Source organism: Petaurus breviceps, unplaced genomic scaffold (genome assembly GCF_028583685.1).
Source record: "Petaurus breviceps papuanus isolate PSGF00001 unplaced genomic scaffold, PetGlider_PUasm1.0 220, whole genome shotgun sequence".
Lineage (NCBI taxonomy): Eukaryota > Metazoa > Chordata > Mammalia > Diprotodontia > Petauridae > Petaurus > Petaurus breviceps.
In genome coordinates, this window is record NW_027185876.1 from 19,500,198 (window position 1) to 19,526,509 (window position 26,312).

General features: G+C 37.0%; 1 protein-coding gene across 1 annotated transcript in view; it reads left to right on the plus strand.

Annotated features, from left to right (window-relative positions):
* LOC138166128 (flavin-containing monooxygenase 5-like) overlaps positions 1–19,691 on the plus strand; it is a 27,318-nt gene extending 7,627 nt beyond the window's left edge. The window contains exons 2-8 of the mRNA XM_069094534.1: positions 1,163–1,351; positions 2,252–2,414; positions 6,929–7,071; positions 7,681–7,880; positions 11,560–11,909; positions 16,775–16,847; positions 19,340–19,691. Of these exons, the coding sequence (XP_068950635.1) occupies positions 1,163–1,351; positions 2,252–2,414; positions 6,929–7,071; positions 7,681–7,880; positions 11,560–11,909; positions 16,775–16,847; positions 19,340–19,691 (1,470 nt within the window). The remainder of the gene's footprint in view (positions 1–1,162; positions 1,352–2,251; positions 2,415–6,928; positions 7,072–7,680; positions 7,881–11,559; positions 11,910–16,774; positions 16,848–19,339) is intronic.
* Positions 19,692–26,312: the final 6,621 nt, after the last annotated feature.

Genomic DNA, 26,312 nt, shown 5'->3' on the forward strand with positions numbered 1-26,312 from the left:
AAAGAAAGAAAGAAAGAAAGAAAGAAAGAAAGAAAGAAAGAAAGAAAGAAAGAAAGAAAGAAAGAAAGAAAGAAAGAAAGAAAGAAAGAAAGAAAGAAAGAAAGAAAGAAAGAAAGAAAGAAAGAAAGAAAGAAGGAAAAAGAAAGAAAGAAACATTACATGTCTTTTGCATTACATGGAATTGAGGAACTGAAAAGCTTTTACATGAACAAAATAAATACAAAGAGGTGACTATGAATCAGTAAAAGTTCTAAAACCCAGAACAAATTCTATCTTGTCAAGTAAATTTTTTAATCAAAAATTTAAAATATGAGGCAAAAAAAAGGATTGGCTAGTACTTAAATAATCAGCAGCAATAGAGAGCAGGACAGAATTACTAGAGTTTTGCTCCAAGATAAAAAATTCAAAGAGTGCTGATAACTAACAATTACAGTCTTTCTAAAACACAGAAACAATAGAGACTGATCCTCTAACTTACTTATCAAGAAGAAGTCATTAAAATAGGAAACTACTCAATGGGAAAATGGAGAGAGCTCCTCCCCTAAACCACCATGGCCCTCCTTATCCTTCCTCACACCCCAAACTTTCAAATGAATATGTTCTTCATGACACTGGACCTAGGCACCATTTGTGGTATTCTCCCTATGTGAAAAAGTTCTAAGTTCTAGATCTGGTCTGAAGGACAACCCAGCTAGAGAAAATAAAAAGGGGGGGGGGGAGAGATGTTAAAATGAATGCAGTTTATTAATTGAATAATAATTAGACTAACCATTTCTGCAGGTAGGTCTATTTCCTAGCATAGGGAAGAGGGACTAAAGCCTCAAATTAGTTGGGTATTATTTATTATTTTCAGTTATTTGTCCTATGACATTTCTTTCACTAATGTAGAAAATTGAGGATGACTTTGTCTCATACAAAGGGAAAGTAGCAGACCAGTGAGTTTCATTTTATTTTTTGGAAGGTGGAAGGCAGGGCAATTGGCGTTAAGTGACTTGCCCAAGGCCACACAGCTAATAAGTGTCAAGCCTCTGAGGCTGGATTTGAATGCAGGCCCTCCTGACTCTAGGGCCAGTGCTCTATTCACTGCACCACCTAGCTGTCCCTGACTTCATTTTTAAAAATCATCTTTGATGCTGAGAATCCTTTTTTTTTTTTTTGGTAGGAAAAATCAAAAATAGGGAGACCCGCTATCTACAGGTCTCTGACCTGCAATACTTCTAAGGAGATGACAGCCTTTAGTGATTACCCTTTTCCTGATGAGTATCCCAACTTCTTTCACAATTCCATAATGATGGAGTACTTACGGATGTACATCAAGCACTTTGAACTTCTGAAGCATATTTGCTTCCTGGTAAGTAAGGAAAGAGTGAATACATACAGTACAGATAGTTCATGGGGAGCGTGATTAGTCTTGCATGATTGGACCATAAATGAAGAGAGTGAGTTCAATTTTTGCTAATTTACTCATTTTACAAATTTACTAATAATGAGACCATGGACAATACAGGTCATAGAAAACATTGGGGGGGGGGCGGGAAGAGAAGGTGGGGGTGTTAATTTAGCAAAACTCCAGTTTCCAGGAGTGAAGACAGTTCCATTTTGAATGAATTCTGCAAAGAAATGTTGTACTAGAATAAATGTTCTTTTTTTATTTAGATAACTTTTATTTCCATTTAATCCTTTGGTAGAGGAGAAAAATACATTACAAAAACCATTGTGCAGAGAACAGTGTATGGCGTACACTACTAAAACACAATCTATACTCCAGCCAGGACTGGTAGCAGACATTAGGGGAGGAAACAAAAGAGGCCTTGAAAGGCAGATTCCTTCTCCTCAGAATGAGATTTCAAAATGTCTTCTGTTCCACAAAACTCATCTTATTCTACAATATCCAACAAGGTGAAGGTGAGATTTAAGCAGAATAGAATAAAGATACTTAACCTGGGCACATGAACTTGGCTTTAAAAAATTAATAACTCTATTTCAACATAATTGTTTTCCTTTGTAATTCTATGTATCTTATTCTATTATTTAAAAACATTATTTTGAGAAGGGATCTGTAGACTTCACCAGAGTGCCCAAAGAATCCATGACACAAGAGATTAAGAATCCCTGGACGAGACATTATTATCTGAATTAGAGTTCAGAAAAAGATGGTAGTAGTCACATACCAGGGAATAGAATTCTACAAAAACGGTAGAGATTTAAAGACACTAGGCAAAGTGATCTGTGTTTATTCCTTTGTCCCCAGTCAAAGGTATGCAGTGTAAGAAAGCGTTCTGATTTCTCTTCCACTGGCCAGTGGGATGTTGTGGTAGAAACTGAAGGGAAGCAGAAATCCTACATCTTTGATGGGATCATGGTTTGCACTGGCTATTATACTTACCCTAATTTGCCACTACAAGACTTTCCAGGTAAGTCACCTATTAGGTTAGAAAGAGTCATTGAAATTTTTAAAAATATTCTATATGCATCCTATCATAGATGAGAACAAGAAATGAGTGACCTTTGTATTGCTAGTCATTTAGAGCAATTGAATAGTATAGTAAAACCCATAGAGAATCTTTGTATTATTTTAATTCTGAATAAATTTAGATTTATTCTAGTAGCTAAAAACATATATATATATATATACACACATATATGTACACACATACACATATATATTTGGGTCTTCTAACATTAAAATGTGTATGAATATATGTATACATATATGCATATATACATACACACATATATACTCATATATGAGAGAGAGAGAGAGAGAGAGAGAGAGAGAGAGAGAGAGGGAGAGAGCAGCTAGATGGCTCAGTGGATAGAGCACTGGGCTTAGTCAGGAAGACATGAGTTCAAATTCAACCTCAGAACCTGGTAAAGTCACTTAACCATTGTTTGCCTTAATTCACTGGAGAAGTAATAGCAAATCAGTCTAGTCTCTTTGCCAAGAAAACCTCATGGAAAGTATTGGCATGCTAAAGTCCACAGTGGAAGGGGGGGGAGTAGGTGGTACAGATAGAATGCTAGCCCTGCAATCAGGAGGACCTGAGTTCCAATCTGGCCTCAGACATTTAGTAGCTGTGTGACCCTGGACAAGTCACTTAATCCCATCTGCCTCAGTTCTTTATTTATAAAATGAGTTGGAGAAGGAAATGGAAGACTATTCCAATATCTTTGCCAAGAAAATTCTACATGGGGTCACAAAGAGTCAGACTAACTGAAAAATGTGAAAAATGACTGAACAAAAATGGTCCATGGGGTCACAGTCAAAAACAAATTAATAACCAAACAGCAACAACAATATATGTAATATATAATACATGGATTATATAATGTATATGCACACATATGTGTGCATATATATACATGCATTAATATAATACAATTATCCAACCTACATTTTCAAAGACCCCAATGTTACTTTATGCAGTGTGCATAAAAATTGTTTTATAAAAAAATGTCAAAAACCTCAGAGGACAACATATAATCCAGGAGTGATTTATTTATTTGGGACCTCATTGGTCATCTCCAAAAGCTATAGACTCCTCTAAAAAATTACTCAGGTCTTCCTGACTCTAGGCCTAATGCTCAATATCCACTGAGCCACCAGAGGCCTCCTTTCTTTGGGATGACTGAATTATAACTGCATTCGTCTTCAAGCTCATCTTTCCAATATTCTGCTGCCTCTGTAAAGCAAGCAGTTAAGCTGTTATTAATTAAAATTCTCTAAAGCTATTTTAGGTTTCTGTAGAGAAGATACCCTCCTCCAAGGTCAGTTCATAATGAGAAAAAAGAAAATGATCTCCCCAAACTCAACAAACAGAATAGCTTATGAAATATAGTGTCAGTTACCAATGATTTTACATACTTCATACTTTGAATGGTATAGTGGACAGAGTGTTGACCTTGGAGCTGGGAAGGCCTAGAATCAAGCCCCACCTCTGACTCAAACCAGCTATGTGATCCTTGACAAGTCATTTAACTGCTCCCTGTTCCAGGAAACTCTCTAAGGTTCTAAGTTGCAAAGATAGTGTCCCAACCTACAGTAAGGGGGGGTTTCCTCATCTGGGAATTCCTTGTATCAGTGAAATCACAGATCTAATTTCTAGCTTTACCACCTCAACATTAAGTAGGATAAACAAGAATGACATGACTTAAAAAAATAAAAGAATATTGTTGAAAGACATATGGTAATCAGTCAACTAGCATTTATCAATTAAGCATCTCTTACATGCCAGCACCATGCTAAGCATTGGAGATACAAAGAAAGTTCAAAGACAGTCCCAGATCTCACAGTCTAATGGGAGATAAGACATGCAAATAGTTATTATATACCATCAAGCTATATACAGGATAAATTGGAAATAATCAATGGAGGAAAGCACTAGCATTAAGAGGGATTGGGAAATACTTTTCCCAGTTACTCATTTCCCCTTGTTCCCATTACTTGTTTCCCAATCCCTCTTAATACTAGGGCTAAGTTGAGATTTTAGTTAAGACTTTAACTGAGACTTAAAGAAATACAGGGAAGTGGGGAGGCAGGATTAGCAACCAGAGAAAATGGCTGGAGTGGGGAGATGGAGTGTTAAGGAGCAGTAAGGAGGTCAGTATCACTGGATCATATAGTATGTGTGGGTGAGAGAAGGGGCTAAAGGAAAAATGGAAAAATAGGAAGGGACCAAGTTGTGGAGGTCTTTAAATGACAAGCGAGTTTTATATTTGATCTTGAAGGTGCTAGGAAGTCACAGTTTATTGATCAGACAAATTTGAGGAAGATCACATTGTCCACTGAGTGAAAGATGGACTAGAATGAGAAGATCCCTGTGGAAGGAGACCAACCAGCAGACTTATTACACTAGTCCAGGTTTGAGATGATTAGGTCCTACACCAGGTCTGTGGTCAGAGGAGAGAACAGGATTTATGTGAAGGTAGAAATGATTGGACTTAATTGTATGGAGACTGTAGCGATGTGAAGATGAGAAGTAACTTAAAAGCACATACACGACCATATATTAATGAACATTGATCAGAGATAATGAGAGACAAAAGATCACCCAAGCACTAAATTATTACCTGTTATTGAAAGGTGCAGAGGAAAGTTTCTGGGGCATTGGGTGATCCCTGTCCATGGAGCATTCATGGAAAGAGATAGATAAGAATCCCACAAGATAAGAAGGCTTGAATGTATTGAGATCTCTACCAGTGAAAGGATCACAGATATCTATGAGATTATGGATCAATCTAGTTAATCAGCCAACAAACATTTAGTAATTGCTTTGCCACTTGTTGGACACAGTGCTAGGTGCTGCACATACAAAGAAAGGGGGCTTGCCCTCAAGGAGCTTACATTCTAATATGGGAGATAATATGCAAATAACTGTACATAAAGATGGATGTTCTCCAAAGACTATTTGGACACCATGTATAGTATAAATGGAAAGTAGTCTCAGAGGCAACACATTAGGAATTACAGGATACTGGGAGGAGAGACTTGGAAGGGTCTCCTAAACCCTTAATCTCTTTCTTTTGCTTGGATAGTAGATCTAAAACATACTTTTACTTAACTGGGCTTGCTGTTTCCTCTAGGTGGCCATTTTCTACAGCACTGAAAGCTACTGCTGACCAGCAAAGAAGTTTGAGTACTGTGCATTTTAATTTAAAAAATAATTTGTTTATAGTGGGAAAATAAAATAGTTTTGGGAAAACATCCACCCAAAGTTCAAGGATCTGCCATACTGGCAGAGTAAGAACTTTCACCACCAGTGCATATTGCAACTTATTTAGAAGTTATAGAAACTTGAGACTTACAGTCTTAAATATTGGAGGCCTAGGGCTACCAGAGGGTTTAGCTGACTTGTCTTAGGTCACAACGATCAATTAATTAATCAACAACCAATTCCTAAGCACTTTCAAATGCTAAACTGGATTCTGGGAATATAAGTACAAAGAATGACACCATCCCTACTTAGAAGAAGTTTACATTCTAATGGAAAAGGCAATAAAGACAAATATTATGACATACAAAACATAAGTAAAAAGTGAACAAATGCAAATATGATTAAAATAGTTCCAAATAAGGTAATCTTGGGCTGGAGGGCACCAGAAGTTGGGGGATCAAGAAAGGCTTCATGCAAAGGAAGACACTTTCACCCAGCTCCTAGTGCCCTCCCTCCCTAATAACCATGTACTTAACTCATTTGCATATCTTGGTATTTATTCATTTTAATATGGGTATACATATATATATGCGTACATACTTATACACACATACATATATACATAAATTGTTGTCTCCTTCATTAGAAAGTAACCTCTTTGAGGGTAAAGATTGTTTCATTTAATGTAATCATATTCCCCAGGAACTATGAGGTGGAGATGAAGACAAAGGACCTTCTAGGCACTGGGGACAGTCAATGCAAAAACACTAAGACAAAAGATGAAGGGTAGCGTGTGAGGAATAGAGAGAAAATCAGTTTGGCTGGATTGAGGAATGGAGTAACGAGAGGGAGTGGGGGCTGATATCCAGTGTGTTATCGTTATAATTCTGTACAAAATAAATGCACACTAAATCCAGTGGAGGGAGTAAGGGAGGATACAAAGATAGTAAGATGTAATGGCAAACATATTCTAAATTCATTATTACTTCTCCATCTGCCTTTCTTGAGTCTCTGTCTCTCTTTCTCTCTTTTCTTTTTCTCCTCTCTCTCCTCTTCTCTCTGTCTCTTTCCTCTCTCTCTCTCTCCTCCTCCCATTCCTCTCCTCTGTGTCTCTGTCTCTCTTTATTTTTTCCTTCTATTTCTCTGTCTCTCCTCTCGTCTCTCTCTTTCTCTGTCTCTGTATCTCTCCCTCTCCTCTTCTCTTTCTCTGTCTCTCTTTGTCTCCCTCTATATGTGTATCTGTCTGTCTCTCTCTCTCTTTTCTTTCCTTGCAGGAATCAAGAAGTTTAAAGGACCCTATTTCCACACCTGGGAGTATAAGAATCCAGAGACATTTTCAGGGAAAAGAATTGTTGTGATTGGCATTGGGAATTCTGGAGCTGACGTGGCCTGTGAGCTCAGTCATATGGCTAAACAGGTTTGACTTTATTAAATACACTGTTCTTCAAAGAAATCCATTCACTACCCTCAAGGCAACATATGGACTTATAGGCATGACTGGAACCCAAAAGACTCACTGCTTCCCATTTTTGTTTGAAGACCTGAGAATACAGTGCTCCAGGAATCTGTTCCTGACGGTGGGGAAGTAGTTTGGATCATGCAGAAGATGATCTCATAAAATGAGACTTTAACAAATGTATTTCTGAGAAGTATTACACAGTGGATAGAGAGCTAGTCTCAGTATCAGGAGGACCCAGGTTCAGGTTCCACCTCTGACACACAAATAATTAGCTAGGTGGTGCAGAGCATGGATTTGGAATAAGGAAGATGTGTTCAATATGCCGCAGATACTTATCAGCTGTATGACCCTAGGCAGGTCATGTACCTTCCCTGAGACGCCGTTTCTTCATCTGTAAATGAAGGAAATAATAACATCTACCACCCAGGATTGTTATGAATATTAAATGAGATAACATACGTAAAGCCCTTTGTGAAACTTAAAGTGTTATAGAAAATCAAGCCATGGTAAGGATGAGGACAAGGTAAGGAGAGTGTGTTGTACTATAACAAATTCTTTGTCACCTAGGTGTTCCTCAGTACAAGGCGAGGCTCTTGGATATGGAACCGTGTTTGGGATAATGGGAGGCCTTTAGACACTGTGCTCTTCACACGCTTTTATAACTGCATGAGTAAGTGGCTGACAACCTCCATGATCAACGACTGGGCAGAGAAAAAACTCAATTTCAAGTTTAATCACACAGATTTTGGTCTTCAGCCTAAACACAGGTATGGTCAGAAGGGGGGGACAAGACACGGGACATTTCCCTTTGTTTACTAAAGCGGGCTAGTCAAGTAGGAAACTTGGAGATGGATGAAAATCCCTATAAGAAATCCACCAGGGATCATACTCTAAAGACAAAATGTCAACCTTTAAAAAGGAAAAGCAAAGGAGGGTGATAACTTGTTGGATGGGTAGTGACGTGTTATATTAAGGTATTTGGGGGAATATATTTTGGATTAGATGACCATTCATGTCCTTTTCAGTTTCATAAGAAGAATGGACACCATAGTCTTTTCCCTCATGAGTTTCTGGGCCATCTTATTCTATTTTTACTGAGAATGAAGAAAGGGAGATGTTGCACTGCCTTTTTTCATGTGAAATTATGGTGTCAGTTTTAGTGTATTTGAATCCAAGGTGACCATATAGATGGTACATGTACAGGTTAGGAATATGTTCCTAGATCACATTCCTAATTGTCCACCCTTAAAAAAGGATCAGATCTAAATAAGCTATAAATTAAGAGCAGGCTTAATAAACTGAACCTGTGGCAACTTTCCTGGCCCTCCTCTTCTTTTCTCTACTAGGTGTATCAACCAACATAGTTTCACTTAGTTTTCCTATTTCTTTTCTCTTGGATTCATGAGCTTCTCCAATTAAAAATTGAGAATAGCAAAGAAAATAAAACTCTTGAATCAATTCTATTAAACCTAGCCTGTATTGGTGGGTAAAATGTCCTCACCAATCTGTGCTCTATCACTACTAAGGAAGATCTTTTTTTTTTTTTCTAGAGCAAAGGGAATTCTTTTAAATACAGTTCTGAAACCTGAATACCCAGTGTATCATCAACTTTTTTCCACTTTTACTTCTATTCTCATCTCATGCCAAATCAGGTCCCAACAAATCATGAGTTCTCTACTACATAAAGGTAATTAAGCTATAAATAAAGGCGTTTTTCTATATTTAAATAGTTAATAAACATTTTTAACACACCAAATTTCACAAGTAGCACAGAATGACCTTTTTGTTATGAAGTCGCAGAGAGATCAGAGACCCAATGTGCTTCCCAAGAGCATATATACACTGTGAGTTCATGTATTTTCTAAAAAGTATGGATGTGTGTGTCTACACACACACACACACACACACATGTTGGGCAGCACCGCAGGTCTCTGATCTCTCTTCCCATGACTTCATAACACAAAGGTCATTCTGTGCTATCTGTAACAGTTAGTTTGTTGTTCTTTTAAAAAGTGTTTATATAAATGTACAGTGTATGTATACACCATGTACCTCTTTGGCAGTACATCGGGTCTATGATCTTTCTTTGACTTTATAACAAGGATAATTCTGTGCTACTTGTGAAAATTGCTGTGTTAAAAAAAAGTTTATATATGTGTTATTTGTACATATGCAATATATTATATCTAGTTATTTATAATATTATAAAATTACTGATAAAGTAAAGAAGTATTTCTATAGTGCCTACAATATAAATACTATAGGCACTTTTATACAAATATTATCTCATTTGACCTTCACAACAACCCTGCAAAGAAGGCGCTCTTATTATCCCCATTTCTTCAACTAAAGAAACTGAGGCAGGCAGAAGTTAAGTGACTTCTACACTTCCACACACTTTTGAACTGAGGTCTTCCTTACTCCAGAACCAGTTCTTTATTTACTTTGCTCTCACCTGCATCTAATTACTATAAACAAATTACTAAATTCCTGGAAACAAAAGAGATAACACAATTCTATCCTTATAGAAAAGCAGTCTGCCTTGGGATACTATAATCCAGTTCCCAGGACTGAATCTCAAAAACACAAAGATCAGAAACACCAAAGGTTACCCAAATTAATCAAGAGAATTGAGGGACTGCCATAAATAAACTAATGAAAACATTTAGGAATTATACGATCATAATAACATAGGAACAGAGATTTAGAATGGAAAGAGACATTCAAAGTCACCCAGTCTAACCGTGTCATTTTATAGAGGAAGAGACTAAGGCCTGGTTTTTTGTTCAGTTATTTTCAGTCATGCCTGACTCTTTGTGACCCCATTTGAGGCCATATTTGAACTAGTCTTTCTGAACTCTAGGCCCAGCACTCTGTTCATGATGGCATCTCTTAGCTGCACTAGGTGAGGGCTAAAAAGAGAGGAGATAACTTGCTTGAGGTCACAATCAATCACAGAACCAGGATTTGATCTGGATCCTTTGACCCTGAATACAGTATGTTTCAAATCTTCATTCTTGGAACACAACGGCTCAGAGGGAGAATATGATATCACTTCACAAAATTGAACAAAGTATGGATAGAATAAACATGAACTTGCTCCTCAAAACCTAGACTAGGGACCAGGAAATGCTCCCTGAGTCTCGAAAGAGGCAAGCTCATAACCAAAAGATTTGCTACTTTAAATTTATAAAATACGTTACACAGAAAGGTGTGAAATATGTGAACAGACTGGAAATATAATTAGGTTAGACATATTCTGATGAATTCATTGATGACAGCCCATAATGGAAACTAGCATATTGGAAGGAACATCTCGAGGTTCTCAGTTTCTTGTCAGAGAAGTCAGTCACGAGCTCCCCCAAAACTCACATTTGCTTTTCTAGTCAGAAATAGATTAATGGGTAAGATAAGGTATAAGTAAGTGCAGTTCTTCTTAAGTCCTTGCGAATATGTAAATTCTCACAATGAAATGGGCATGAGAATAAACTCAGTTTTTCTCGATTCCAGTTTGGTACTATCACTACTGGATAAATATATTTTATTTCTACAGATTTTTTTTTTTGCCAGATGTCAAATGACTGTGTATTGCAGGACACCTATTTGCAATCTGCAGTTATAACCTTTGAACTTTCATCTCCATACACCAGTAGTGCTCAGGAAATGTTACTGCCTGGTGATTTTTTTCCCACTTAATAGTGTTTAATTTTTTCCATGTACATGTAAAGATAATTTTCAACATTCACTTTTATAAGATTTTGAATTTCAAATTTTTTTTCTCCTTCCTTCCTCCTCTCTCCCCCCTCCCCAAGATGGCAAGCAATCTGATATAGGCTTTACATGGACAGTCATATTAAACATCTTTCCACATTAGTTATGTTGTGAAAGAAGAAACAGAACAAAAAGAAAAAACACAAGAAATTTTAAAAAGAGAAAGACAAAATAGTATGCTTTGATCTGAATTCAGACTCTATAGTTCTTTCTTAGATATTGATAGCATTTTCCATCATGAGTCTTTTGGAATTGTCTTCGTTCATTGTATGACTGAGAAGAGCCAAGTCTATCAAAGTTGATCATTGCACATTGCTGCTGTTACTGTGTTCAATGTTCTGATTCTGTTCAATTCACTCAGCATCAGTTCATATAAGTCTTTCCAAGTTTTTCTGAAATCCACCTGCTCCTCATTCTTTATAGTACAATAGTATTCCATTACATTCATATACTACAACTTATTTAGCCATTCTCCAGTTGATGGGCATCCCCTCAAATTCCAATTCTTTGCCCTGGTGCATTTTAATAGCGCCAGCTGTAAATTGCTATGCTAAAATTAACCTGCCCTTAGGAATATACTAAGAATGGTGAACTGCTCTGACAAACACAACACTTATTGCTTGCTGTCACAAAGATGTACACTTACTTTCTTAGATAATACTTATTTTCTTATAGGTTTCTGAGTCATCAAGTTACTTTCGGCGATGATATGCCCAACCTCATCATTTCTGGGAGACTGCTGGTGAAACCAAATGTGATTGAATTCACTGAAAACATGGCTATATTTGAGGATGGTACTGAAGAGGAGATTGATGTTGTCATTTTTGCCACGGGATATGCACTTGATTTCCCTTTCTTGGAAGATGACCTGAAAAATATTGGCAGGCAGAGCTCCATGTATAAGTTTGTATTTCCATCTTTTCTCGAGAAGCCAACAATAGCTTTTATTGGAATCATCCAACAAATAGGAGCTACCATTCCTACATCAGAACTCCAGAGCCGTTGGGCTGTGCGTGTATTCAAGGGTAGGTGTAGAGCCTTTAAATTTAGACCTATAATTTCATTCACGTAGAGAACTCCCAATGATTAAACTTTCTGTTGTGTATTATCAGACAGTTGTGTTATGCACTGAGAAATTAAGGGACTTGAGCAGGGTCAGAAAGCTAGTGTATATCAGAGTTAGGACTTAAACCTAGATCTTTTTGACTCCCCAAACCAGCTCTCTACCCTTTATGCAATATTACCTATTCCTATTTGTGAAATCAAGAGTCAATTATGGGACATGATTTGAGAAGAGAACACCTATACACAATATATCTTTGCTATTGACTGTCATGATATCTGAAATTCAGCCTTTGGACTTTCCTCTCTGTACACCATTGGTGTTCAGGAAATTTTACTGCCTGGTGAATTTTACCAGTGTGAGATGTAAACAGCTATGATAAAATTGCCCTGCCCTTAGGAAAGTACTAAAGAATGATAAGCTGCTCTAGCAAACTGAAGTTTAATCTAATCAAAAATTAGAGAATCAGGGGCAGCCAGGTGGCTCAGCGAGTAAGAGCACCGGCTCCAGTGTCGGGATGACCTGGGGATCGAATCTGGGCTCAGACACTTAGCACCCACCCAAAAACACCTGGCCATGTAACCTTGAGCAAGTTACTTAACCCCAATTGCTTTAAAAAAAAATTAGAGAATCAGTTCCTTAGAGCTTAAAAATTTTAAAAATTCCAAGAATCTCATTATTTATCTCTCCCTGAGAGACTAACATATTAAGACATCATGAGATAGCACCCTAAAACTGTAATATGGGAGTTGTAATAGCACCAATCTCCTGGAATTGCTATAAGGATAATATGATATAATATTTGGAAAGCAATTTGCAAACTTTAAAGTGATATATAAATACTAGTTGTTGTTGTTAATTCAATCCCTTGGTCCTAGTGGTGATTGCTAATTGAAAGCAAGGATCTATTAGATTAGGGTAAAGGTAATGTATCTGAGGAGACAGAATTTCCAACATCACAGAGAGGATTGATGAAATAGGAAGCTGAGAAAGGGCAAAGTTAGCCAACCTCGCAATTTTGCTAAGACTTAGTCTTGTGTCTGTGATAAGAAATAAAATTGCTGCCCTTTTTTAAAACTTCTGTTCAAAGGACAATCAATAATGTGCTCTCCAACTAAACTAAAGGTTCGCATTGAAAATATATTATGGCTAATTTTGGCAGGACTACAAGGATATTATTGACATCCAGGAAAATGGGGAAAGCAAAGCCCTTGCCTTGCTCCTCTGTTCTGAAATCATTCCCACCTTTTCTTGCATTTCCACCTTATCAAAAGTTATAGTCATAGCATCCCACATAACATACAAAATATCAGATTTGGAAGGGACCTCAGAGGTCATCAAGTTCATTTATGTCCGAGCTAGATCCCCTCTATTATATCTCTGGCAAATGGCCATACAGCTTCCACTTAAAAACCTCTCATTCAAATGAAAATCACCTGATGGAGGACCAGAACCCACAGATTTGTGGGAGTCTATCTGTCCAAATGGAGAGGATGGATAGTGTTCAAGAAATAAATTTCAACTCTCCATTTTAGCATTGCATTTGACAAGGTTTTTTACAATTCCCTTGTAGACAGGATAAAACATTCAGTAGTAATTAGCTGATTATCTAATAAAGTTCTCTCAGCAACAGAGGCAGAACAGTTAATACATTTTTTATCTTGTCTTTGTGATAATTTTGTCCTTTGCAAGATGGAGGAAATAATGAAGGGAACTGCTATTCTGGGCCTGAGTCAGGTCAATAAGTAGCATTTGGTTGCTGACATCAAAATATTGGGAACTTTAGAAAGAAATGTCCACTTTAACTTAGAATTTGCGACAGAGAAGAAGAAAACAGGCCATAGCTTTACATGCACCATAGTACTTAGCAAGAGTAAATGTCAATGAATTAAGAGAAATGTTAAATAGGATCCCGTGAAAGAAGGAAGTATTTGCTAAGGCCCTACTATGTGCCAATCACTGTGGTAAGTGCATTACAAATATTATCTCACCTAATCTTCACAACAACCCTAGGAGATAGCTGTTCTTATCATTCTTGTTTTGTTATTGAGGAAACTGAGGCAAATAGAGGTTAAGTAGGTGACTTTATCAGGGTACCACAGTTAGTAAGTATCTAAGATTAGATTTGAGCTTGGGTTTTCTTGACTCCAGGCCCAATGCTCTATCCACCATGGCACCTACATACCTTTATTTCATGGCCTAAAATGCTACCTGGAAAGCCTTCTGAAGAGTAATTGAGAGCCCTCAAGAATGAAATATTGTGACAAATACAAACAGATGCAATGACAAACAAAGGGGAAACAAATCTGACGATACCAGTGTGGATGTCCAAGGAAGGAACCCACAAACAAAGATGTTAAAAAGATATAACTAGAATACAGAAGTGAGGGCACCTAAGATTTGCACAACACTTCACATTTGTTATCTTACAAGACTGATGGATCATGGGTATATTGCACCTATAGTATATCCAGGTTTGAGCTTAACATTTGTCAGCATCTCTAATGCTGTCCTTGTGGATAAGATGGAGAGATATGGACTGGATGAGAGTAAATTTTGGTAGGTTCAGAACAGGCTGAATGGCTGGAAACAAGAGACATCACTGTCTATGTGGAGGGAGATCTCTAGTAAAGTGCCTCAAGGATTAGTCCTGGGTTTTATACCTTTCAACACTTTTATCATTACATCTTATCATTACCTATGACTACCTTTTATTGTTACATTGTATGAAGGCAAAATGAAAGACATATCAGATCTGTAAAAGACACAAAGTTGAGAGAAATAGATAACATGTTGGATAGTAGCATCGGAGTACAAAGAGATCTCAATGGGCTAGAATGAGGGGCCAAATCTAATAAGATGTGATTTGATAGAGATTTATTCAAAAGTCTCACATGAGTTTAAAAAAAATCAACTTCATCGTACAGAATTAAGGGATATGTACCTAGACAATTTCAGCTGTTTTCAGTAGTGTCCAGTTCTTTGTTCACGTGAAATTTATGTGGGGATATTAGTGGACTCGATATGAGTTAAAAATGTGACATGACTGCAAAAAAAATTAATGCTATCCTCAGCTGTATCAGAAGGGGTAGAGTGTCCAGACTGAAGAAGATAATAATCTTTCTACACTATTCCCTGGAAATCCATATCCAGATAAGGGCACTTCCAGCACAAATAAGCTGGAACATACCCAGAAAAGGGAGACCAGGACAGTGACTGAGCTGGAGAAAAAGAAACTAAGGAAATTTATCAAATGAGATAATAATTGTAAAGTGCTTAACATAGTGTCTGCATATAGTAAGTGTTATGTAAATGTTAGATATTATTGTTATTTTATCATCATCATCATCCTGGAGATCTGTGTCAATGATAACTACCTTCAAGTTTTGTTTTGTTTTTTAAAGCAATCGGGGTTAAGTAACTTGCTCAAGGTTACATGGCCAGTCATTTCTGGGTGTGGTGCTGAGTATCTGATCCCAGATTTGATCCCCAGGTCATCCTGACACTGGAGCCGGTGCTCTTATTTGCTGAGCCACCTGGCCACCCCTAAGCAATTGGGGTTAAGTAACTTGCTCAAGGTTACAGGGCCAGGCGTTTCTGGGTGGTGCTAAGTGTCTGAGCCCGGGATTCGATCCCCAGGTTATCCTGACACTGGAGCCTGTGCTCTTACTCGCTGTGCTACTTGGCCGCCCCTACCTTCAAGTTTTTAAAAGACTGTCATCTGGAAAATGTTTGCAAAAAAAGTGTTTGTAGGTAGTTAGGTGGTGTAGTAAAAAGAATATTGGACCTGCAGTCAGAAAGCCCTGAGTTCAAATCCAGCCCCAGATGCTTACTAGCTGTCCAATCTTGGACAAGCAACTTTAATCTTTATTTGCTTCCACATCCTCAATTTTAAAATGCGGCTCATAATAGCACCTCCCTCCTAGGTTGTGGTGAGGATCAGATGAGATACATTTTTATAAAGTGCTTAACACAGTACCTGACACAAAGTAGGTAACTATAAAAATGTTGTCATTATTAATTATTATTAAAATGAACTGGACTTGCTTGATCATGTAGGGCAGAACTAAGAACTTTGGGTAGAAATGATAGGAAGGCTAATTTATATTGAACGCAAGGAAAAACATATAAATTAGATTTCCATAACAATTGGTGCTGTCCAAAAATGGAATGTACTTATGGCCAGCTGCAAGGATCTTTCCAAATGATTATGGTGTCTTATAGATAAAGTTTCCTATCACTAACAGGAATGTTTTGGAGTGTTACTTGTGAATTGTTACTTGTGAATTCCCACCATAAGAAGATAAAATTTGTCTTTTTGCATGAGGATCTATAGTTCACTTTTTTTCCACTTTACTTTGTGTATTTGTTTATAGATGTCTGAGACACTATCCAGATACTACGTCTTTTCTTGGATTTTTGTCTCCTGTGAAGATCCAATTATCTTATCTATATTCTTCTTCATATACTATCTTTTCTCTATCAGAATTAACTTGGTAGATGATCAGTAATCTTCCATATAAAATAAAGGGGCTAGAAGACATGATCTCTAAGTTCTCTTTCCTCTAAAAGATTTTTTTTGTTTTATGATCTAAAGTTCTCTGTGAATGAACTATTGCAACCTTATGGGGAAGATAACTTGTCTTCCTGACAATGGCAACCAGAGGTAAATGCTGCCCTTCCTTCTTTAGGAGTTCCCCCATGGGAGTTTTGGCTTTGAGTTTCTGATTGTAGATATCACAATTTCCTCCTGAAACTACTTCCTCTCACTCAAGCAATTCTCCAGTTAGTCCTACTCAGATTCTCTCTCTTTTCTTTCTTTCCTAGGATTAAACAAATTACCTTCACAAAAAGATATGATGGCAGAAATTGAACAGACCAGAGCCAAACTGGACAAACAGTAAGAAACTTTATGGTTGATGAAGGATAATTATATAATAATTAAAAATTATTATATAACAATAATTTTTATTTTATATATATTTATTTTAATAATAATATAATAAAAAAGATAAATAAATTGCTTTGTTTACTCATTAAATCTAATTTACATTTTTACTCCTTATGGCAACTGGGGTTAGAAACAGATTAAGAGTTTTGCCCTCGGGACAATTCTATTAAAATAGTCTTCTCTTTAAAAGACTATGGATATTATTCCACCAAAACTGTTAAAGTTCCAGTGCTTTCTTATCTCGGGTGCACTTGGAGAGCTGAACCTTAAAAAACAGACAATTTTGCTCTTGCGGGAGAGAAAAGTATTTCATTGAGGCTAGCAAAAACATAGATTTCTGCAGAAATTTTTAACTCTTTAAAAATGTACAAATCCATTGATATGAGTTCTAAAAATTAAGAATATGAATAAATGAAAAGGCATTTTAAGTACTTAAAGTGGACTAAACTAAAAAAAAAACACTGAGTATAGCGGCAGCTAGGTGGTGCAGTGGATGGAGTGCCAGACCTAGAGTCAAAAAGAGCTAAGTTCAAATCCAGCCTCTGACACTTACTAACTGTGTTACCCTGAGCAAGTCACTTCACCCTGTTTACCTCAGTTTCCTCATCTGTAAAATGAGCTGGAGAAGAAATGGCAAACCACCTTAGTATCTTTGCCAAGAAAACTCCAAATGGGATCACAAAGAGTTGATCATGATAGAAACAATTAAACAACAAAGACACTGATTATACAAGTAGAAAAAGCAACACAGTTCCTGATCTCAAGGAACTCACCCTCTAACTGGGGGATATAACATAAAAGAAAGTTCAGCTAGAGGGCAAATAGAAAGGCCTGAAAGTCAGTAGAGTGTATGGTAGTCAGCTAACAAGGGTTAGGTCAGCTAACAGTGCTGGAGGTCTAGAAGTCATAACAGCAGGGAAAATGACAAGTTCTGGTGCTTTTTCATCTCCCCAGAAGGAATAGAATTAGTAACACTTATCTCAGTCAAGAATCCCATATGGGAAGTCCAATACATGGGAAATAAGTGACAGAAGAGACTGACCATGCAGGTGGGTCTTTCTGCCCCCTGGCTAAACTGAATGGATTCTCAGTGGTCTAGTATGATGACTTAGACTGGCATGGTGTCAAGACAAATCAACTCCCAGCAGTTCTTGATGAATTCTGCACACCTGTTGGAGAAGGCAAGAAGAAAGGGAACATTAGTAGTGCTTGGTCTTACTGCCCACCAAATGAGGGCTCTGAGAGTCCCAGTCAGGGTTAACTTCAATGTGGGGCTTCTTAACCCTAGAGTTAGAGTCTACAGAAAGCTACAGAATCCTGCTATGGAAAGCCTCCTGTTACATTCCCTTACTAGAATGCAAGGTGCAATGTATTTAGTGTGTTTTAATCTCCTGGACAATCTATGGTTTTATGATTAAGGTTCATGGGGCAGCGGGAGGGTGTAATTGAAGCAGCATTCCATATATAACAGTTAAGACAAGCAAAATGGTATATTATAGCGAATGAATTGATCATTCTTCAGAATCTGTTAAACATATCTGCCATAAGGGTGGATGTTGTTTATTAAACTGCAGAATAAAGGACTGGTTCAGAATGATACTAACAGGATGTAACTTGACTTGATGGAGATCAATCATCCTTCATAAACTCTCAGCAATTGTTCTCTTGGTTGTTCCTTGAGCAAGACTCCATCTCTAAACTCCATCCATTGTCACTGGCTATTGCCTATCTCTGCAATCTTCTCCCTCCTTACCTCCACTTCCTTTCTTCCTTGGCTTTCTTCAAATCTGCAAGAATACATTCCTGGTTCTTCTCACAATTATTTCATTCTGAAAGTATCTTCAATTATATATATATATATATATATATATATATATATATAGTACTTTATATATATGTATATGTATGGATGGATACATATATCTTATTTTAATATAATTGCATGTTGCCACCACTGCCATCCCCACTAGGCTATAAGGGACAGGGACTATGTTCAGCCTTTCTTTGTATCCCCAATACTTAGCACAGTATCTGGTACATAGTAGGTACTTAAATAAATGCTTGTTGATTTGACTTGGGCCAAATTCCAAACACACATTTTGCTTAAGAATGATTTCAGGGGCGGCTAGGTGGCTCAGTGAATAGAGCACTGGCCCTGGAGTCAGGAGGACCTGAGTTAAAATTCAGCCTCAGACACTTGACACACTTACTAGCTGTGTGACTTTGGGCAAGTCACTTAACCCCAATTGCCCTACAAAAAAAAAAAAAGAATGATTTCATACCTTCGTAGGGACCCTGATATTGGGATAAATTTCACTCATTTCCTCATCCTGAAGATCTCCACTAATTAACCTTGACATATTATAAATGGAAACAACTATAGGAAAGGGACATAGCAAACCTCTAACCTGGGGATTCTCTTCTTTCTCTTTTGGTTTCAGGTATGTGTTAAGCCACCGTGATACTAGTCGAGTATCATACGTTCAGTACATGGATGAAATTGCCTCTGAATTTGGTGTCAAACCTAATGTGTTCTCTCTCCTTCTCCGGGATCCCAAGCTGGCCTTAGAAGTTTTCTTTGGTCCCTGCACCTCATACCAATACCGCCTGCAGGGGCCTAGGAAATGGGCTGGGGCCAGGACAGCCATCCTCACTCAAAGGGAACGAATTATCAAACCCATAAAGACTCGGGTCCTCAACTGTAACAAGCCCCCAGCCTCTAAGCTGTCTTGGCTGTTAGGAGCCTTCCTTAGTCTAGCTCTATTTATCTTTATTTTTGTAATGAATAGATAACTCTGCCATCATCTTTGCAAACAGTAACACAGAAAATTAAGGGATAGTTAGGGGACCACTGCTTCCTGTTTAGTTTTGACCAAACTATAGTAGCTAAGGGTCCCACAATGCTAACATTTTGCATGCAGCTTGCAAAGCTCACAAAATAATCTTCAATTAAAGTTTGTGGCTATTTGGTCAAAGATTTACAAGTTTCTAGGAAAAGAGGTTTTTTTTTTACTTTCTTTCTTATAATTCTAAGTCACAAAAGCATTTAAGGAAAAAAATGTAAACAGGGAATCCAGGCACACTGGAATCTGCCTAAACTTTTTCATTAACCCCCAAATTACCAATAGTTTTTCTTAGCTATATCCCACTTTTGCAAAACAAATCATGGTCCAATGAAGACAGAAACTTCAAATAACCCAAGAAAGTTCCCATGCATTTTAAATATATTCCTTTAAAATCATCATAATAATAGTTTTTATATAGTATTTTAAATTTTGCAAAGCACTTTACATATATTATCTCATTATACAACAACCTTGTGAGATAGGTGCTATTATTATAACCATTTGGCAGACAAGGAAGATGGGGCACAGCTAAATGCCTTGCTCTGGGTTGCCTACCTAGCAAGTGTTTGAGTGAGGATCTGAACTCATCTTCCTGACTCCAAATCCATCATTCAATCAACTCTACAACCTAACTACCTAATATAAATAGACGGGTTTCCTCTAGTGACTGGGCTTTATTTTTACTTTTTTTTTTAATGAGGGAGGTAGTACAGGAAATATTTGAAAAGCTTGTACTATAAATAAAAGCCTAGGATCAAGAGGACTCTAAGCCCCCTTAAAATGGAAGACAAGCTGCAGAGTGTCTATGTGTTTTTATTGTTGTTCAGTCGTGTCTGACTCTTTGTGATCCCATGGACCATAGCACACCAATACTGTCCAAGGGGTTTTCTTGGCAAAGATACCAGAGTGGTTTGCCATTTCCTTCTCAAGTGGATTAAGAGAAACAGAAGTTAATGACTTGCCCAGGATCACATAGTTGATAAAGTCTGAAGTCAGATTTGAACTCAATTCAAATTTGAACTATCCACTGTACCACCTAACTACCTTTTGTTTGAAGTTTAGAAATCTTGTAGTTTGAGGTTAATAAACCTGTACTTACCCTCTCATTGGCCTCCAGGCATTACCAGGAAAGGAAATGGGTTTTCAGTTATCACCCCCCTACCTTAATCTATTAAGATACATAACCCACATCCGGGTTTTTCCTCGCTTTTGACTACCCATCATTGTGTAATCAATGGATTATTACTTGCAACGCACATATAATCAAATGTTAAATCCCTCTGAGGAAATGATATGGAGAGGAGACCAGAAGCTAGTAATAGATTTTCTCTTTGGGATGAGATCAAGCTTTTTAACCAAGTCAGGTCATAGGGCAGAATACTGAGAGATAAGGCCACTTTGAAGTAAACACACACAACTCATTTTACCCAACTAGAGTAAATGGCTATGGGACTAGGGATCTGTTGCCAGCTTTATCCCTTCTCCACAACATTTCATGCTGGCTTGTCCCTTCACAATTATCAGTTCTTATTTCACTTTTCCTTGCTTTCTTTCTCCTTCACTCTCCCCTGCCCCCAACCCATATACTTTTCCCTTTTTCTGGATCATTTCATCAATTATCTAACAAATATATTGGTTATATCACATATATGACACAACCAATTATTGGCATGCTAATAATTTAGTAAATTATGTCTGGCTACTAAAGAAAACACAGTGTCCTAGAGAGAGCTGGTGACATAATGGATAAAGTGTTAAGTCTGGAATCAGGAAGACCCTGAGTTCAAATCTCATCTCAGATGCTTACTAACTGTGTGACCCTGAGTAAGTCACTTAACTTCTGTTTACTTCAATTTCCTCAACTTAAAATTGTGGTGATAATAGTAGCACCTATCCTACAAGGTTGTTTTGAGGATCAAATGAGATAATATTGATAAAGCATTCTAGGTACATAGTAGGTGCTATATAAATGCTCTTCTCCTTTCTTTCTCTCCCTTCCACCCCACAGTCAGAACCCTAGCAAGATGATGCTTAAGAACACCATTCCATTTTTTGCAGAAAACAAAACAATTAACTCTGTGAGGGAAATTAACTTGAAATCTGATTGTCCAATTTGTTTTCCTATTACTGATATTTTCATTTTATACTATTATGTTAACTTGATGTTATAGGTTTCATGTAGGTTTTAATAATTTGTGAACTTGTCTTTCACCAATGGAATTATAGTGCCTGGATGATCTGAAAATAATGATTGTAATAATGACCTAGACTTTTTCTCCTTATGTCAATAATTTCAATGATTTCCATCAAATTAAATACAGCAAAAAAAAATCTAATTTGTGTCCAGTGGCATGTTAAATAAAATCTATGTAAGATTCTAACACCACCTATTGAAAGGTGGAAAATTAAAAATTTATTTACTTTGTTTCTAGAATACCAAATAACCAGTTTATTCACCAGGTAGTTCCAGAACCAGTTAATTCACTAAATTAACTTTTTTTTCCTCTACACTATGTGTCTCATTCTATCACAAGTCAGAAGCAAATAAAGAGTTAATTTTTGTCTGGTTTGGGAAGTGTGGTGTAGGAATACATATACTAAGAGATATAAAAAGTTATCATGATCCAATCCAAAAAATCTGGTTCCAGGGGCTAGGAAGCCTCAAACTGCAATCAACATTTCTATAATTTCAGAGAAAAGCATAAAGCTTAAGGTTACATGTAGTAAGGAGTGTGACAATATAATCCCATCAGTGGGACAACAGTTTCTCACACATTAGGGCTGGCATAATGTCCTTTTATTGGTCAACTTCAAGAATGGTTATAGAAAATTCAAATGTTTTTGGTTATTTCTGGGTTTTAAAAACTATAACCAAATGGGATATAGGATCAAAATGCTTGGTTCTTCCAATTCCCCACCTAAATCCCCAACACATGCATGTTGATTCTAATATTTCTCAGTCCCTCACATAAAATCAAGAACATCTTTATACATTTACCAGAATTAATTGGAGAGACATGTTGCAGTTACATCTATTTCGGCCACAATGGAAATAGCACACTGGAAAAAATTAAATATTGGATCTGAAGACCTGAGTACAAATCCCAGCTTTCTTATTCACTATCTGCATGACTTTGGGCAGGATAATTCACTTTTCTTGGCTTCAGTTTCAGGCATGTTGGGTTTCTAAAGTGGGGATCTACAGGCAAGAGATAGATTACTACTTGTTCAGTTATATTGTAGAGGGAGTTTTTGTGAAGGTATCAGTTGGAATAGATGCTCCCTGAGTTTCCATCTAACTCTGAAATTCTAGGATTCTAGGTAATTATCCCCATTTTTACAGACAAGGAAACTAAAACACAAAGAAGTTATATGATTCACTCACTCCAACGATGTGTCAAGGCCAAGATGAGCCAGTGGCCTTCTATGTACTTTTTTCCCACAATCTCCTGGGCTAAAAGGAAATGTATGATTTAGGAGGAGGGCTACTGTCTATCTATATTTATCCATGCTGTATTCTAATGAGAGTCCAATAGGAAAGGGAACAAATTCTAGGATCATAAATTAAGAGCTAGAAGTCATATACAGCTCCCATCAGTGATTTACACAAAATCACAGACAATAACTTTGCAGAGTATTTGAATGTATACCTCCATAGGTCAAAGACAATACTCTTTCTACCACAAAATGCTTCCTCTCCAATTAAGCTAGACTAATTTATTACATTAAATCAAGAGGAAGGACATTCCAAAAAAAACCGATCACTATAAATAGAAGGTAAATGAAACAAGTCACTACAATATAATTCTTAAGAGGAAAAAAATTAACAGAAGCTAACCTCATTGGTCAACTGTTCTTGATGTTTCCTCTCAGATCCAGAAACTGAGGCAGAAGAAAGGCAGTGATTGTAGAGGAGGGCGGCAACTAGAAATATGGCACTGTCTAGGATAATACTGGAAGGAAGGGGTTTTGGTCAGAGATTTGGGAGGATTTTCGTTTGTTTCTGTTTTTGTTTTTAGTTGTAAGTTATGCAAACACCAAATAAAATAGGCATTTCCACATACATAATAGAACACAAAAGAGTATTGTACCTGAAACAGTTGGTCCCTATTAGGGACAGTTTGCTTTTTATTTTAAAATATCTAATAATTAAGACAACATGTAAGTTTGAAAGCTGTCCTTCTCTGTGTTTTTTTCTGGTTTTCCTTCTATTCTCTTCTGTGAATTAAAAAAGATCTTCAATAACCCTATGTTCCTTATTTTCTTTACTTTTTTCTTCATTTTGCTATCCTACCTTTACCTCCTTCTACTCCCCAGTTTAAAAAAATCTTTCTTTCAACCTTCTCCCTTAAGCTTTTTCCCTCTCTGCTAGACCATACTATAACATGTTCTGCACAACTGAGCCCCTCCCTAATTGCCAGCTGGTCACTTTCTCTGTAAGGATGTTTGTCTGGATAAATCCAAAGCCAACCCACTTTTTAAGGTGTTCAGAGAGAAGGTGAAGTGGGACAATTCCAGGGGGTATGTTTGATGGGACAGGATGGATGCCAGTGAATGTTCAAATTGCAGGCCTGGTAAAAAAAAATGGTTAGAAAGTGGGGTTTCTTGAGATAACTAGGTAAGTTGAGTCATACTATAGCCATTTTTTCAGCAGGAATTATGAAATATTTCCTTCAGTTTCTTCTTTTCCTTGTACTTTTTACTTTATTTGACACATAACTTGTGGAATGAAGGTTCATGTTGTTCAGTCATTCAGTCATGTCCAATGCTTTGTGAAGTCCATTGGGTTTTCTTGGCAAAGATACTGCAATATGTGCCAATTCCTTCTTCATTGTGCTCCCATTTTACAATGAGGAACTGTGGCAAATAGGAGTTAAGTGACTTGTGCAGGGTTACACAGCTAGTAAGTGTGGACACTGTGTCCTATTAGTCAACTGTGAATCCCCAGCATGTGAGTGTCCAGAAGTCTACAACCAAAATGGCGAAGAGTTTTGAGAATATGCTGTGCAAGAACTAAGAATGTTCAGCCCAGAGAAGAGAACACATTGTGGGGAGTGAGGGAGTGGGAGAAGATGACAGCCACCTTTCAGTATTTGAAAGATTATCTTATAGAAGAAAAAGTAAACCTGTTCATTTTGGCTCCAAAAGGCAGAATTGGGAAAAATAAGTAAGAGTTGCCCAGAGTTTAATTTAAACCGGATGTCAGGAAAAGTCTCTAAATAATTAGAGTGGTCCAAAAGTGTAATTGGATGCCTTGGGAGGGAATAGATTCCCTTTCCCTAGAACTATCCAAGTGAAGACTAAATGACCACTTATCAGACAACATTATAGAGTGCATATTGTTAAGCTACAAATTGAAGGTTTTATGATAACTTATATGTAGTAACCAGTCTCACTACTTTATAATCACACCTCTTAAGAGAATTCTTACATTTCATTTAAAGGATGAAAAAGTATCTCAGTTTCTCACATCTGCCCATGCTTTTTTCCTTTTCTTTCTCTTAGCAGGCATCTCTTATTTGGGTTCCCAGAGTCCTTTTGGGTGGGGTTAGTGATCTGGATTGGTGCTGGGAACAGGAGGACTTGGACCCCTGAGTCAATTTCCTCATCTCTAAAATGAGATTTATCACTTTCATTCTATCTGCTTCAAAGGGTTATGATGAAAACCGAATGAGAGAAAATATGAAAACCACCTTGTAAACTTCAAAAGTCCTAACTAAAATCAAGCTATAACTATTAATATTCAGTTCAACAATAATACTTATATTTATCAAACATCTAAAATGCCCAGAGCAAGTCATTTCCCTGGTCTTGACACAATCTCCAATTAAATTCTACTTGACCTTGTTTAGTAAAAAAAACTGACATACCAATATCTACTCACCCATGCCCTGTTTCTTGAAGTAAAGGGAAGAGGAGAGAGGTTCAGGGAGGAGATTTTGCAGGCCAGTTACCACATAAAGGTAAACTTAGTTGACAAACTCATGGGGAGAAAACAAACAAGAAAACACATCCACTCCTCACAGAGCTGGAATTCGGATGTTCAGATCTTTGCCCCATCACCTGGGCACAGCATGGTCAAATCTGAATTTTCTTTTTGTCAGATTAATTTTATGAGTTTTCATTTACAAAAACATTTGGGACATTAGGGTTACATATTGGGGATACACAGGTATATATATATATATATATATATACACACACATACATACATACACAGAGACACAAAAACACATGAATATGTATGTATATATGTATATAGAAGATCATTTTATATTTGTATAATTAAATATTAAGAGAAAAGTACCTACCTTTCTCATCTCTAGCTCCAATTATCTATAACATTATATGAAAATTCATAAATATGAGATAATTCGGTATATTAAAGGGCAAGAGCTCACAATACTTCTAATCTTATTTCATTTTCATATGGGTGGAATAACAAGCTGAGAAATGCATCACACAGGATAGGATGAGATTTGGCCCTTTTTTCAAGCAGGAAAATAATGAGAGAAGCATATCAGAAAACACAAGGAGTTTCATAAAAGCAACAGATTGGAAACAGCAG